This window comes from Strix uralensis, chromosome 18 (genome assembly GCF_047716275.1).
Source record: "Strix uralensis isolate ZFMK-TIS-50842 chromosome 18, bStrUra1, whole genome shotgun sequence".
Lineage (NCBI taxonomy): Eukaryota > Metazoa > Chordata > Aves > Strigiformes > Strigidae > Strix > Strix uralensis.
The window spans coordinates 10,016,477-10,032,130 of record NC_133989.1 but is presented as its reverse complement, the minus strand read 5'-3'; the positions used below and the strand labels follow the sequence as shown (position 1 = coordinate 10,032,130).

At 39.9% G+C, this 15,654-nt stretch overlaps 1 protein-coding gene across 2 annotated transcripts in view; it reads right to left on the bottom strand.

Annotated features, from left to right (window-relative positions):
* Positions 1-15,654, bottom strand: part of PREX1 (phosphatidylinositol-3,4,5-trisphosphate dependent Rac exchange factor 1) — a 173,165-nt gene that overhangs the window by 99,560 nt on the left and 57,951 nt on the right. For both annotated transcript variants that reach the window (XM_074887940.1, XM_074887941.1), the window contains exons 2-3: positions 5,444-5,515; positions 946-1,068 (exon numbers count right to left, since the gene is read on the bottom strand). In XM_074887940.1, the coding sequence (XP_074744041.1) occupies positions 946-1,068; positions 5,444-5,515 (195 nt within the window). The remainder of the gene's footprint in view (positions 1-945; positions 1,069-5,443; positions 5,516-15,654) is intronic.

The following is a 15,654-nucleotide window of genomic DNA, read 5'->3' as shown; positions in this document are numbered from 1 at the left end:
ACACATACATGATTGAAAATTGGGCCAAGTTAAAAACAAAACACAAATACACCACAGGAAGAATTTCACAGTATAACAAATAAATTACAATGAGAGGAGCAATGGTAGGATCATAAGCTGCAGTTGCACAGTGCTTTCCTGGATCACCTAGCAGTACCAATCTGACTGGATCAGGCTGGCACACATGATGCAGCAGGAGAACAAGTAATACAGCTAGCAGGCATGAAGTCAGATGACAAAAGTAACTCATCAGAACGTTCTAAACAACCTGGAACTGGCAGAGTGAATTTGTATCATACGACTACTTCACATTTTGAGTATCTGGCACTCTTGAGCTAGCATTATGAGTCCAAAAGCCAGATTTTATTTATTAATTTTGAACTACAGAATGCAGGTACTCATTTATTCCATGGTAGAAGGCTGTAACTTGTAACTTTTTCTGCATTTCTGCAAGATAAGCCACCGCACATTACCTTTCATTTACTGAAGGATAAATGTATGCACAGACAGTAACTACTGTAAATGATGTATTTTCCTTTGTTTTTAATTTTGATCTTTGAGGTTTTCAAATTTTTAAAAAATTTTAAGATGCACATAATTATTCATTTACTTGAGATTGTACTGCTTTTTTGAAACATTTGGAACCAAAGAAGACAAACTCTCAGCAATAAAATGTGATCAGCTGGGTGAGGAAAAAAAGGAAAAAATTATTCAATGGGAAAAGGAAGGGTTTCTAAAAATAATTTGTTGTTTAACTGAGTTTGATGTGGTTTCCATTGTTCTAACCTCATTCACAAGTTTTTTCCCACCCTACCTACAACTTTCATACAAGACGCACATTGTCATAGTATTGCCACAAGCCGTCGAGATTAGGGCTAGCTAAAGGGCATGGGAGCTTATGACAGGAAACTGCATTTTCAGATAGCGTTAAGTCATTGTACTTACAAATTTTAAGAAAACATTTCCCAGTTCATGCTGAGACTGAGGTTCTGGTTGTAAACAAAATTCCAGGGCAGCCAGGAACTCCTTGTGAACACCAAGAATGTCTTCAATGTTAGAAAATAAGATCTGAAATATAAAGATAAAAATATTGCTAGCTGTTAGTATATCTCAGAGTGTTTTGTTAAAATAGTAGCACCAAAATATTGCAGCTCTAGACTTGCCATGATAGCATCTAAAACAGACAGGGACTTGTACAGAGTGAATTACACTGTATTTGCCCCTTTCCTGGCCCCCAACGGAAATTTTTATTGCTACTGAAGTACCTGCTGTAAATTAAAGTTATCTTTCCAGACACCTGAGCATGATGAATGTGAGCAACCTCTTTCAAGTCTAGAGAAGACTTCATACGAGACCAACCAGGTGAACAGAATCGCTAGGACCAAACACACTTTTGCAGGAGATAGAAGCAGAAAGCCATTTGCCTTTCCTTCCCATGCATCAGAAATCATTTTCTGGAAGAAAGGCACTTGAAGCTATCACACACAAAGATGCACCTCTAAATAAGAGACTAAATCTCTGCCACATGGGATCTAGCATTTCACTGACAGGAGTACAGAATAGTGGAAAACACTTTGCAAACCACAAGAGCAGCATTTTAGAGTTCCCTTTCACTGATCTCAGTGGTTCTCAAAGGTGTATGTAATGGGATAGAGGCCCCTAGTTTAGACATGTACTAAAAGGTAATTGTGCAATCTCGCAGCTCAATGATCCCTAATGATTTAAATATACATGTGCTAAGGGAAATAAACTGCCAGGGTGAAAGCTGCGATAAACACATGACTTTTCTAAGTCTTAACAATTTTCATACAAAATATGAGAAGAAAGTGAGAATACACATATGGGAGATGGAATGCTACCTACACAGGGGGAGAAGTCCTGATGCATGGTGACACAGCCATCAGGATTGACAGCCACTGGAAGAAAGCCTGAATGGGCAAAATAAATCCTGGAGCCTCCAGTGACATACATATTGCCAACAACATTTTCTATCACTTTGCTTTAACTATGCCACTTGCAAAGAGAAGTCAAATCAGCTTTCACATTGGAAGCAGCCTCCCAGGTCTTGCACAGTGAGTGGGTGACACTCCTCTGAACCCCAAAGCATGCAGCCTCACAGAGCCAGCCTTCATCTTTCTGGTGTTCAATGTGGGGAGTGATTGAACCTTAACATCTTCCAACACTTCCCAAAGCACCTTATGATAACACTAAGCTTTTCAACTTCATGTAGTGGAATTTATTCACCAGATGTGACAGATTCAGTCTGGTGACTGGTGATGTGGCAGTAATTCAGAAAAACAATAACCTGTCAATTAAGTCTAATCATTAAAGACAAGAATGAAACCTCAATTCCTAGTTAAAAAACATTTTCTCTCTGGTTTTGCAAGGGTAGACAAGATCAGGAATTCAAGGAGCCTTTCTCTCGGCACGTACCCAGGTTCAACTCTGTATCTTCTGTTATTCAAGGATGGGCAGAGTATTTCTCTCAAACTCCTTCTGCAAGCATGTGCAGAGAGGAGCCTGTTGCATCTTCCTTGTCTTTGCTCTGCTCTCACTTCAGGAATACTGAGATACAGTAGTATGCACCATCATTACTGCATACTTGTGCCTCAAAGCTCCTTTCTAGCTCTGATAAACTAAAAGATTCCAATACACTGAATGGGCTCTGAACCAAAATAAAGGACAGGGAGCTAGGACCATTTGCTTCCAGAAAACTTCCCGTGCTAATTCAAGCAGAGCATAGGATGGTTCTGTCACACAGCTGAAACTGATGTGATGACATGGTAGCCTCTGTCTGCATGGCTTTGCCAGAAGCTGTGCTAAAAGGGGATTAACAAGGAAGAGGAAAACATCTGTCAAGAATGATTTTATCCCATCACAAGCAGTCTTCAGGGGGTATTTTTTGATCCAAGGAATATCTGTGTAATCTAATGAATTCCATGGTGGTCAGTAGAGCTCTGCTTGCAGCAGAATTTGCAGACAAGAATAATCACTTGGAAATCAAGGCAGCAGAGAAACCTTGACTGCATGTGCTTCTCTATCTAATACACAGCTACTGTTTACAAGCCTCAGGTGAGGATCTATGTCTGGCAGCTTCCATACACCCTCACGTTGCACTGCCTTCAATCTACTCTACCAGTAAAGTGACATCACTGCCCTACTGTGAATGTAGCATAATACTAACATATCAACAGAGTTATTCCCACATGAGGCAGCAAATAAACTAAAAACATTTTTTAATGATGTTGCTGCAGCTGTTAGTCACTGGAGTATTGTAAAATCTGGGCCTGGCACAGGACTCAGTGTGGCCTTTCTGGAACGGGATACAGTGGCCTAAGATTTCAGTAATCTTCAGTGCTTTGCACCAGCTGTAGGAGAAACCTGCAAAAATAATACTGGGAGCAATAACACAAATTATCCTAAGAAGCACCTTCTCCTTTTGCTCAGAGGGGAGTGACTTCCAGAATACCCTGTATTTTCCTCTAGACATTTCTGCTGCATGAAGAGAGGAAAAGACAGGCTTCTCCTTTCAGAAATTTCCAAACCATTTATACAGTCTCTGCTACCATCTTTGCTGCTACAAGCCACTTCGCAGCTCTCTGGTAACTCAAGAGACATAATATTAGCAAGCAGAGTTACCAGAAGTCCCAACATCACCTTGTTTGTCCTGCCTCTACCAGCAAGGAGTGAGAAAGGAGAAGGAAAGAAAGAACAAATACCTTTCAACTGCAGGAAAAAAAATTAAATTATCTGGGGTAGGGGGAGAAGGGCGGTGGGAGGGGGAGAAAATATTGACTCTGATCACAAAAACTGTGCCTTTGTGATTTTATTTCACCAGCAATAGGTTTAGGCCATTTATTACTGAAGAGAAGCTCTGTTATTGAAAGCTGGGTATTGTAATAATAAGAATAAATGAGGTCTCACTATGGCCTCAAAAAGACCCCCCAGGCACTTCAAGAATGACACAAAAATGAAGTGGTACTTCCCCAGAGGAGTGTGATGAAGCTTCAAATACAAATACATTTAAATCAGCAAAGAAAATATGGATTTCTCTTTACAGGCTCTGTGGGAACTGCATTTGATTATGTGGCAGTCATAATTAATATTCATTTTGATGATACAGGAATAATAATAGAATAATAACTTTCATCAACATCTGCAGCTGTTCAAATTGGCAAATAGTTGGTAGGTTTATTCCTCAGGCAGAGCTCACTTTTTGCACACTTCTTCACACACGATATCTATTGTCACTCATCACTTGTCTACTTTTCTCTTCAGCCACCCCCAAACTTACTTCAGACTCCAGATGGGAAGTTCTTGGCGAGTGGGGACTTCCAAATTTGAAGACAGCAAGAGGTTTAGCTCCACAAAGCTGCCAAGCTGTATCGCTACCAGCCCCTTCTGATGCCAGTCTGTCAATACTACAGTATTGCTAGCCCATAGAATGAACAGCAAAAATGGGGGCTAGAGCCCTGCTGGGATCTCTGTGCATTCAAGTAATACTAGTATGTGAGGAACCATACTAGAAATGGAGGAACCAGCCCTGGGGAAACACATGCCAGCTGCAGTAGTGCTGGCTGGTGTGATATACCTATTATTGCTGTGCCCCACTCCAAGTGTAAAGGGTAAAGTTGATTTAGGAGCTACAGCATCAAATGCAAGCCCAGTAAGCCCCTAATGGCAAACAAACTGCACTCTGTCCCACTGATCATCAGGTTTCACCTGCATATGTGTACAAAGAGGGTTTTAGTTTCACATGCATATGTGTACAAGGAGCATTTTTAAGCCAAATTACTACAAGAAAGCGTTGCTTGTATTTATGAAAATAACAAACAGCAAGGTCTCCTGTGACCATAGGTTCTAGAGAAGCTAAGACCACAGAGCTGTGAGGTACATGTCCTTTATCTCTTTCCAGCGTAAAATTCATTCAGGAACTCCCTCATGCAAGGGTCTCACGTTACTCAGCCCTCCCACAAGAACCCAAATTCCTTCCCACTAGAACATAAAGGAATATTCCTGCCTCCTTCTCATAAATCCTATCAATTTGAGATTCGTAAAAGACAGCAGAAACAAATTGGCTAAAACAGACAAGGGCTGTGCATTCCCTGCCTTTCCTCTCAAAGACATTGAAAAGCCCTCTCTGTCCTCTACCCACCATTTCACAAATCTTGCCAAAAGTTAGTATTTCTGACAACACTACGCTGTTGTCAGATTTTACTGAAATTAGCTGGTGGGATGAAAAATTGCTGGAAGATGACAGCTATATGAATGGGCAAACAGATTGACAGATAAACTGTCAACATGAGCCTCTTTTCCTTAGGGAAGCAGTTTAATAATAAGGATCAATATGACATAAGGATATTTGATATTCATATCCCTGAATCTAGCCTTTTGTTATGTATCACTTTCCCTACCAAGAAAATTGGGAAGATAGAAGAAATACCTTAACATTCTCCTCTGTTATGTACTTCTCAGCTTTGTCCACAGCATTCTGGCGGATCCGGTGAAGAAATGCCTACAGAGATAAAAAAAGATTATGTTCAAATGGCTTGATACAGCTTGATTCTACTCTTTTATATCCTCTAGGTTCCCATCAACACAGTGTTGGTGATTACCTTTAAGACTGAAAGAATGCAAACATTTACCAAATCATTACCACAGTTCTTGGACTCAGGGCTACATTCAGCGCAACACAAAAGACATTTCCTATAGTGTTGCTGGGCTTTGCCTGGCAATAAATGCCTTCCCTCTGTTGAAACTTTCAGACTTAATTATCTGTTACTACCAATAGACTACAGCGAGGGTCTGTTTGTTTTTTCTTTGAAGGTTTCCCCTCTAAGATGCAGCTGGTTTGACTTCTGGAGGCAGCATGCCTGACACACATCTGTATATCAGCAAGAAGGACTGCAAAGGACGACAAAAGGACATTCATGCTGCTGGAGCTGAGGCATGTCAGAGCTATAAGCTAGGGTTATGGACAAGTTCAACAGACTCAATATGTGGGGAAGGGAAATGGAAATTGCCAGACAACGCCTGGGCCACATTATCTTGTTCGCTGTATTTACTTTGGTTAAAAATGGACAAAGCAATGCTGGAACTTTTCACCAAGGCCTGGTTTCCCCTTCCCTCAGCTCTGCACAACTCTGGCTTTAACAGACAAATCAATAAAAAGCTCTGGGCCAAATACAAATGGACAGCGATCCCAGTTTCAGCCTTCAAAGCCTAAGTCTGCCTACTGGAAGTTGGGACCTACTTGCATTTGCACTGAACATACCCACATATTTGATTCAGTGGGAAGGGTTTAGCAAAGCACACTGCATGGGATTTCTACCTCAAATCTCCACTGTTTTAGCAACTATTGGCTAAAGGGCCAGCTGAGAGCCAACCTCCCACAGGCATCAGAAGAGAGAGATGCAAATACCTGCAGGTGAGACTGAAGGGAAGCCAGTGAGGACAGAAGCTGCTGTGATAAACTACATGACCCATGCACAGAAGGGTAGAGGGCTTTCCTCTCTGTTCTTGTTAGTGGTTTCTGACTTGCCTCCCACACAAAGGAGTGAGCCCTGGGGAGTGCTGTGAACAAGGAAGAAAGGAACTTTTCTTACCTACCTGAGACAGAGAGGGGAAGCGGGTCATTTCTTTGTATTTATGGTACAAAGCAGCTTTGTTACAGCTTGAAAATAAAAGGCTTTTAAAAGTTGAACTATTCCTGAGCAATGCCCATGTCAGCTGATGCACACTCAGCTTTTTCTTTTTTCCTTTTGCCTGTTGGGATTGGCAGCAGCTTACAACCTGATAAGAAGCAATGTCACTGAACCAAACTTAGAGAGGCCTTCGCCTCTGGTATTTTGGTTGGAAGACAGAGAGCATGTCCCTCTGTCTGACTTCCAGCACTAAAAAGGGGATATCTCTCTCTCTGCTTAGCCATGGCTCTCTGTCATTTGTCAGCCATTCATACTTCACAGGACAGGCACCAATAAAAAAAGAGATTAATTAATGAGGTGCACAGGCCCTACATTTTTTTTTTTCAGTCCTGAATTCTCAACCTGCTTTTGAACAAATTTCAAGGACTATAACCACGTTGCTCCTCTTGTATTGCTAAACAGGAAGGAGATCCTGGCTAGATTCCAGCTAGATATGGAGAGCTTAGAGCAGGTTGTGTGAACTAAGAAGTCTGAAGAACAGATTCCTGTGTTAAGGGGACAGGACGTGTGCCAGAAGTGGAAGAGGCATTTTATAAGAACCAGCCAGTCTACCTTGCCAATAATCTGGTCAGGAACCGCTGCAATGTTAATGTACTGCCCAGCACCTTGGCAACAGTCAGGAAACTGTCTGAGATGAAGTGTTCAGCATGATGACTAATGGCAAGAGGATTGACAGGAATAGCTGTTGCCCTCCCACTTCGGTGTTGGGTGTGATATCTGAGCATTAATAATCAGGCATCTGATTTATATGAGGTAGCACATCATATTAAAGTCACTCATTCTCAAAAGATAAGCTGGGCAGACTTTTCCTTGCTTTAATCACATCTCTGTTTAGAGACAACAAATCCATTTCAAATGATTAAATAATCTACAGGGTTAGCAGCTCCACTGGTGACTAATAGTTACCTGCATTTTAGTCCCAGTATGGTGTGTCTAATAATAGAAAGCTGGTAAACAGAAGTGCAAATCACATTAGCTGTTACAGGCTAGTCAATAAAAAAGCAGAGTCTGTGTTAATCTAAAAAACAGCTTTTCTGTGATGCTTGTCTGAAAAGATCATTTAATGTGAGCGTGAGAAAGGGAGAAAAGGAAAGAGAAAAATCAAACAAAAAATTATAAAGGCATAGAAGCAGGAAGAGAGTAGAAAGGATAAAAGACATAAGAGGGAAAGAGGCAGTCAACTTTGTATAGTTTGTCAAATCTTCTACAGCCTCTGATTTGTCTTGATGTGCATGAACAGCAGCCTCTCAAGTAATAATAAAACAAGACAGTTACAAGAGATATTGGTCCTAGAAATTTAGTAGTCTACTTTCCAAAATGCAAACTCCCCAAAAACATCAAAATATAATGGATGCAGAACTACTTGTTCCCCAGTTTTCAACACCTTCTCAAGTGCAAACAGAATCTTTTGCAACAAAGCATGATGAACACAAGCTATGAAACAGCAGCTCATAGAGCTAACGTTGCATGCCCTGTTCACATGACAATACCACTTTCCTTCCAAACCACTTCTAGCCTGGAAAAAGCAGCCCTTTTCCCAGAGATGTTGTTCAGACATTCAGGTCAGTGTTTTCCAAACTTCTCAAGTGATTTTCTGTGCTACTGGTTTTACTAGGCTCTAAGCACATCTGTATCAACACCATCCCTCTATTCACCTGGTGACACAGAGTCTAAGACCCATTATACAAGTAGAAGGCAACTCTCTTTGGGAAACATAGCTACAGGGAGTGGTAGGATCTTTTATTAGACCTATTGATTTATCTGGAAAATCAGACGGGTATTTGGGCCAGGACATGAAAAAGGTGATAAAAAAAGAGAGAGGGGGGTGATGGTGAATATTAGAAAACTTGCCATGCCCATATCTTGTTTATATTCCAAAATATATTGTTATTAAAGAGTCACCTAAAAATGTTTCTGAGGCAAATGCTCTCCCTGGCTGCTCCAACCTCTTCACACTCTACACAACTCACACATGAATTCAGGGGGTCTAGTCCTTACTGTTTTCCATCAGGAACTTTCAGGGACCCCTCAGTATAACCCTCTTCATCCACAACACTTCTGATCTCTGCAAAAATGAGCTCACTATCCTCCAGAGATCTTCGAAAGCATAGGGGCCAGCTTTCTTGGGAGCTCTTGAAAAACATTCCTAGGACCTTAGGGACTCTGAAAATCGTTCCTTGGACACAGCAGGATTATCACGATCACCTCTCCACCGCAAACAAAGCGGAACTCTCTATTGTGGTGTGCTGTTGGTTTCCTTCACTTATAGACTATCAGGGATTCAGGGAAGGACAGCAGCTTATGATACACACTATACCGAAACAACAATCACACATCAGATCAGTAAGATACTGTTGAAGAGCTAGGAAGAGATGAACAGGCAACAAAAGTAGACTTTGCTTCCTTCTATCTGCTTGTTATATGCTAGTCAGGACTGATATGAGGTTAAAAATTTCACAAAAAAACAGAGATGAGAAGATGGCAGAAAACATGTCATCTTTTCTTCTTATCCCCACAGATGCTGCATGTGCTCTCTTGCCTTCTGTAGTGTTCTGATGTGCTCACACTGGGCCAGGTCTCCGAGCAACCCAAGCTGTACGGTGGACTACTGCTTGCACAACAGAAGAGGGGAGAAGGACTGGTAGAGCCCATGGGTCCAGAACAAAAACAGGTCACAGCACAATGTAGGGAAAAAATGGGAAATCATGCTGATAAATTTTCATTCTCCTGATAAAGGTCTGTGAAGGTCTCCTCTTTCGTGCATATGTGCTAATCATTAGAAAAACAGCCCACAGAGGATTTGTTTTTGTTTAAAATTCTACTGCTGCATCAACATAATATTTATTTGTGCACTGTGACTTGTTGCCCTAGAGGTCTGCTGCTTCCAAACTCAGCAGGCCATGTCTGATGCTCCTCATGTCATGCATAAACACGGTTTGTATTTTGTCTTACAGTACAAATGCCTTGCAGGATTCAACCAAATATATGACAAATTAGAATGAGTGGAGTGAAATGCTTCCTTTCTGCACCATGTCATGTTGGATAGGTTCCTTCCAATAAATACTAATACAAACATGTTACAAATCTAGAATGCAATTTAGGTATAAAAAGTTCATTTCAGTAAATAAGTACTTTTTAATGGCCACTTTTTCATGAAGGTGTTTTGTTCTTCAGTTGACTATCCTTACAATCTACTGTTGCAATGAAACCTTGCTGCTTTGAGTGTCTTTGCTGCACCTCTGAACCACAAAAGCACAAAGCATACTGTAAGCAAAGAATCTGTTAATTGTGAGTTGTTCTTACACGAAACAGACTGAAGCAACTGGGATTTCTCTCAAATGCTTTTCAAATGGCCCTTATTGAACTTTAACTTGCAGTCTTAACTTCATGAGGGAAAATTAGTGTTTATCACCTTCTATGTAGCATAAGTAACACATGGCAAAGACTAGAGATGAGACAGTGAGAGTTTGCTCGTGCCCCTTCTCAAAATTCATGTCTAAGGCAGGTACTTCCTCAAATGTTCAGAAATAGCAAGAGATTTTTCTGATTAAACAGCAAAGCAGGCAAACTGTGCATAAGCCCAAGGGAAACGAAAGGGAGAACAGAAACAGACAAAACAGTGATGAGGCAACTGGCTACCATACCCAGAAGGAGCAGTATCTGAAAGCACAATCCTATGAAACCCGTTTTCTGAAGAGGTGACTGAAATGTCATATTGCTCTTAAGAGACGAGTGAGACAATTTTGTTAAACTTGTGATCAGGACTGATTCAGAACAATGGAGGGATCTAGATTAGCCTAGTATTTTCAGTGTTAAAATTAATAAATTGCTTTACACTTGTGCAATCAATTGTTTAAAGCTTCTTGCAAGTGCAGACATTTTGATTCCAAGAAAACATGCTCACAGTGAAAAATGAAGAGGTGACAGACAATGAATTTCATCATTTGACCATCACAAGCACAGGAGCTACGCATTAATCTGTCTCTGACAACACAGAGTAAAACTTGTCATAAAGACTTGAACAAGAACTTGCAAGTATAAAATTTCAATTTATTTTTTTTTCACCACTTGAATAAGTGTTGCCACTAAATGCGGCTGTTAGATAAGCCTTTGCCTCCATTGCAGTACAAGTGAGATACCAAAAAACTCCCTTCTCTTTAGCAAATAAGTTTGAAAGTCCTGTGGACTTGCTCTACTGAAATAGTCTGATGATTTAAAATGAATGTTTGCTGAAGTTCGTGTTTTAAGAGCATGTGCATCCTTGCTCGTGTTACTCAATTGTTAGCTTTGAACCTTGTCATCCTGATCATGTTCTTTTGCTTTCTATCAGATATGCAGTTTATAAGCTAAAGCTCTACACAAATGACAGGAAACAAATATCCTGCATTCTACATCTGAACTGCCATTCTCACCTGCACTGAAGTCTTGAAGACAATGCAATAAATAATCTTAAAATAGCATAACAATGACTGAACAGGGCTATTTACACAAAATAACTCCATCACAACTTTTTTTCCCCCCTTCATAACAACTAAGTGTGCCTTTCTATGGAAAACTAAGTCTTTCAGCACTTCCCTTTAAGTATGTTGTAAATATCCAAATGCAGATCTCGCACTGAATGGTAGCACAGCTTTGGGTTACCAACCAATTAGGAATCAAGTCACTTCAACTGGAGGTGAACCTACTTCAGTTCTATTGTTCCTAGAGTGGTCTGCAGTCCTGTGCGCTGTTAACCAAGATCTACTAACTTCCATTCTAGAGACAGCTGGATTTAAAAGACAGATGAAGACATTCTTGTGTAAATTCAGACAATTGGTTTTCAAACGTCTCTTACCTTCCTGGACAAAAGCTAGCATATACATGTAGAATACCGGGCCTGATTCAGGTTTTTCAATTGTGAAATTTCAGTTAGAATATTGGAAATCAGAAGCAACTTCTTTGACCTCAATAGCATTACACATGTAAAATGGAGCAAGACTGAAGCAACTCTACTACTTTTAAAGAGTATATTACTGTACTTCTTACACTGTAAAATGGCAACCCTGTGTTCACTCATTGCTCAATTACTGGCTGCTATATTAACATTTTATAGAAAAATACATTTTAAATTATCAGCATCTGGTAAAGGAAGAAAGAACGTAAGCATCAGACGAGTGCATTATACTGAAATTCCTGCATAGAGTATTTCACCTATGAAGAATATTTTTCTCTAGATCCTCTTAAAACAATAAAGAGCCACAGCTGTGACAGTGAGCAACTCTGCAAAAAGTAGCTCACATCTACAGCCAAATTAATTCATCAGCAAACAGCTGAACCGGGACTTGCCTGATAGGCAGAGGTGTTTAGTAAGAGGAAATAGCATCAGAAATATCTTTTATTGCCCTAATTTCAGGCTTCCTGTGTATCAAATTGGCTTGAAAGCCTCAAAGCTTATTGGTACATGTTTATTTTTTGATCTATCCCCTGAAGAAGAACTAAACTATTAGCTAACCAAGATGATATAAAAAAAAAAAAAAGAGTAGTCATGTACATTACAGAATATCAAACACATTCTCTGCAAACAGTTCAGGCTGAGCTGTAAGCTTGCATCATTGCCTACCTTAAGCAGAAGGTCAAATAGACTCTACGGTACAGTTATTTAAATGACACTTCTTTTCCAAAAATTACAGCCCTTAACTACTTATACCGATTACCTATGCTCTGTGATACTCATTTCACTATTTTTGAAAGCAAATACAAAGATCTCTGTCTTCAGAACGATTACTCCTGTATCTCTGGGGACAATGACTTTCTTGCTCATATGCCCCAACTCCACTCCTCACACCCACACTTCCTTGTTTTAATTAGATTTTTTTCATTCCAGTGTTGTCATTTAGAGTAACAATCATTTCACACGTGCAAAAGCATGGATGTTACAGCATGAATCATCTCTTCCCACAGAAGACTGCATGACCATTTGCAAAAACAGTAGACTCCATCTCAGGTGAAACTTCAAAGACCATCAGAAAACAAATGCAGCTTTCAGCTGCAAAATCCAGATGTATCACAGGGGAGAGATCTTTTTTATCTGAAGCATGCTTTCAACAGGTATTTTTTTATAATTGGATAAACACATAAGCAATAAATACATGTATACCTATTACAAGACTCCCACTGATACTGACAATTTAATAAACACTAACTGAACACTGATCATGGCAATTTGAAACCTCTTCCCCACTTCTTAGTCTGACATACAGTGAATCCTGATAAATACCAAATGAAATATGGTGAAGCATTCAGAAACTCAGCTGTTTAAAATTATGTAAGTGTATGTATGTGTAAAATGCTTGAATACATAAACTGGATTATTTCTTTATACACTGCATAAGAGAAATAGCCACTGCTTATGTAAGCTATATGCCTGAGATGGTTCCAAAAAAATCGAACTGATTTGTCCTTAACCAATCCTGCATTTTAAGGCTCATGCAGTTACGACCACACTTCTCTGATTTATCTTACATCTGTCTTGCCATTGAGTGTTATACTGTCTATAACATCAAAGTTAATGAGAAACAGTTGCAAAACACTGGCATTGCAGAGCACTGGGATTTCCAATGGTGTTTGAGGGAGTCAGACATTCCAATTGCTTTTTACTTAGACTCTCTTGACATGGGTCCACCACAAAATGGTTTCTGGCAACAAATCACTGTGGCTAGGATTCACCTCCTCTAATTGCACCCACCTAAAAGTTGAAGCCTACCCTAAGTTAGTGATACAGGTTCCCTCTACAAAAAAAAAAAAAACCAATGGGCAGGCAACTTCAGAGGATGAGTCACTGCACTCTAGGAGTGATGTTTAAGAAGAAAGGCTGAATTACCCTCTAGAAATGCCTTTCTCTTTCCATTAAGAGAGAGCCTGGGTGACAAGTTTAGATTAGACCACCCTCCTTGCCTGCACCAGTTTCACAGCATCTGCAAATGCAAAGTTCCAGGGCAATGAGTGTTACTGAATCGTTTCTAAATGTGAACCAGTGACTGTGTCTCTCAGCATGGATGCTACAAACATGGGGGCATTGCAAGTTGACACATGCAAAATTAATGCGCACAGACATTCTCAACACAGTAGTATTCTGGGACTCATCACAAGTGAATTGATCTAGCAGCACTTCCCAGAAAAAGTAATTTTCAAAGAAAGCTCCAAAAAAATCCCAGACTATATTTTTATTTCCAGTGTACTGATGTTTACACCGGAATTCTGCAACAACAAAAAAAGGTCAGACCAAATTCATTCATGCATTGAATGATGAAGGAAGGTGAAAGCAAAGGGAAGTGAGAGTGAAATACGTTGCAGTGTTTCTCACTGCAAAGAGATCCCTTTCTTAAGGAGGGCTTGTTTTCATTTGAATTACAAAAAACTTTTTGTGAAGTGAAAGAGAGGCTGGTGCTGCAGAGAGGTCCATTGTCTCTTCTCTACCATTGCCCTGACCTCTGCTATCTCCTCCTCCCCTCAGTCACTATTTGCATCCTCAGGCAGGTCAGAAGATCTTTATTCATTTCAGGGTGCAACAAAAGCTACATTTTTCACCTTTGAAATCCTTCAGGACTCATTTCTACTAATTTCTTTGTATCTCTTGTACCTTGTCTCTCTTGACTCCTCTTTATACTCTCCCTCCTCTCCAACACTACCCCTAAATTGCTTTGAATCATTTTTGTAGATGTAAAAAAAAAAAACCACACCCTCTTCTTTGCAGACACACAGCTTAAACATGGCCTTCTGTATCAAGCCTGTATGACTCCAGCTCATTTTTAATATCAACAGAAAATGTATTTGTTTGGATTTGCAAAGGAGCTTAAGAAAGTTATGCACCTAATTCTCTCAAACCTTTGGAATATTCTTCCTTTTACTGGCCTCTTCATGTCTTTCTCCCTGTCCTACAATCATGAGATGATTTTGATGATCTTACGACACCATGGAACTCTTCAAAATGCTTTCAGGATGCAGGGTGTTTGAATAGTGTGTTTTACTTCATTCCTCTTTTATGTAGAGGAATAAATCCTGACAAGTCTGTGTCTGCTTAGCTTTTTATGCTACTTTAACAAAAGTGTGCTTCAGGAGTAAGGGCCCAGTAAACTACACATAAATACTTCAGGATTTGACCCATATTACTTACATTCACTATGTCCATAACTGAGAGAAGCCTGCAGACTGCAACCACTTCTAGATTAGTGATGTCTCCAGCTACTAAGATCCTATCAGTACCAGGGAATGTTTAATCATGTTTCAGGCTCTATACAGCTACTCCTTTTTCAAGAGGGAGGTAGAAGCATCAGAGTAACTAGAAACATCAAGTGGTCCCCAAAAACAGTAAAGTCCAGACATTGAATGTAATTGCAGCAAGCAAGATTCTAATCTAAGCTAAAGAACTTTGGTATCAGAAGGATTATTCTCTCCCTTTTCAACTCTTTCTCTTTCCAGTGATGGTGTCTTAATATATTAAACACTAAATAGACAAGACAGAGAAAAACTTTAAAACTAAATACAGTATCATTAAAGTCCATGGAATCTTTACATTAGTTGCAACATCGGCTAGGGCTTCACCAGTGCTATCATCCTCAGCAGGTAAGGATCATAGAGAATAGATAAAGGCTTTAAAAATGTTGAATCTTGTCTTGCCTACTCAGTTTCTGAATATGTGTAATGAGCCAACCATTTCAGAGCCACAAAGTTAACAATTTTGCTTCAAGTGAATAGTCAGACAAACAGAACTCTCAGTATGTGCAGGGGTGTAAATCCACATAACTTTACTGATTTGCATGTGAGTAGACCCACCTGACAATCTGGCCCTTAGTCTTCCAACTGAGTTTATGTGATGATATTGATAATACCAATTTTCAAGCTTAGATTGAATCTCTGAGCTGAATGAAGCAGACCAGTTCAGCTTACTGCCATCAGGTTCACTGACACTTGT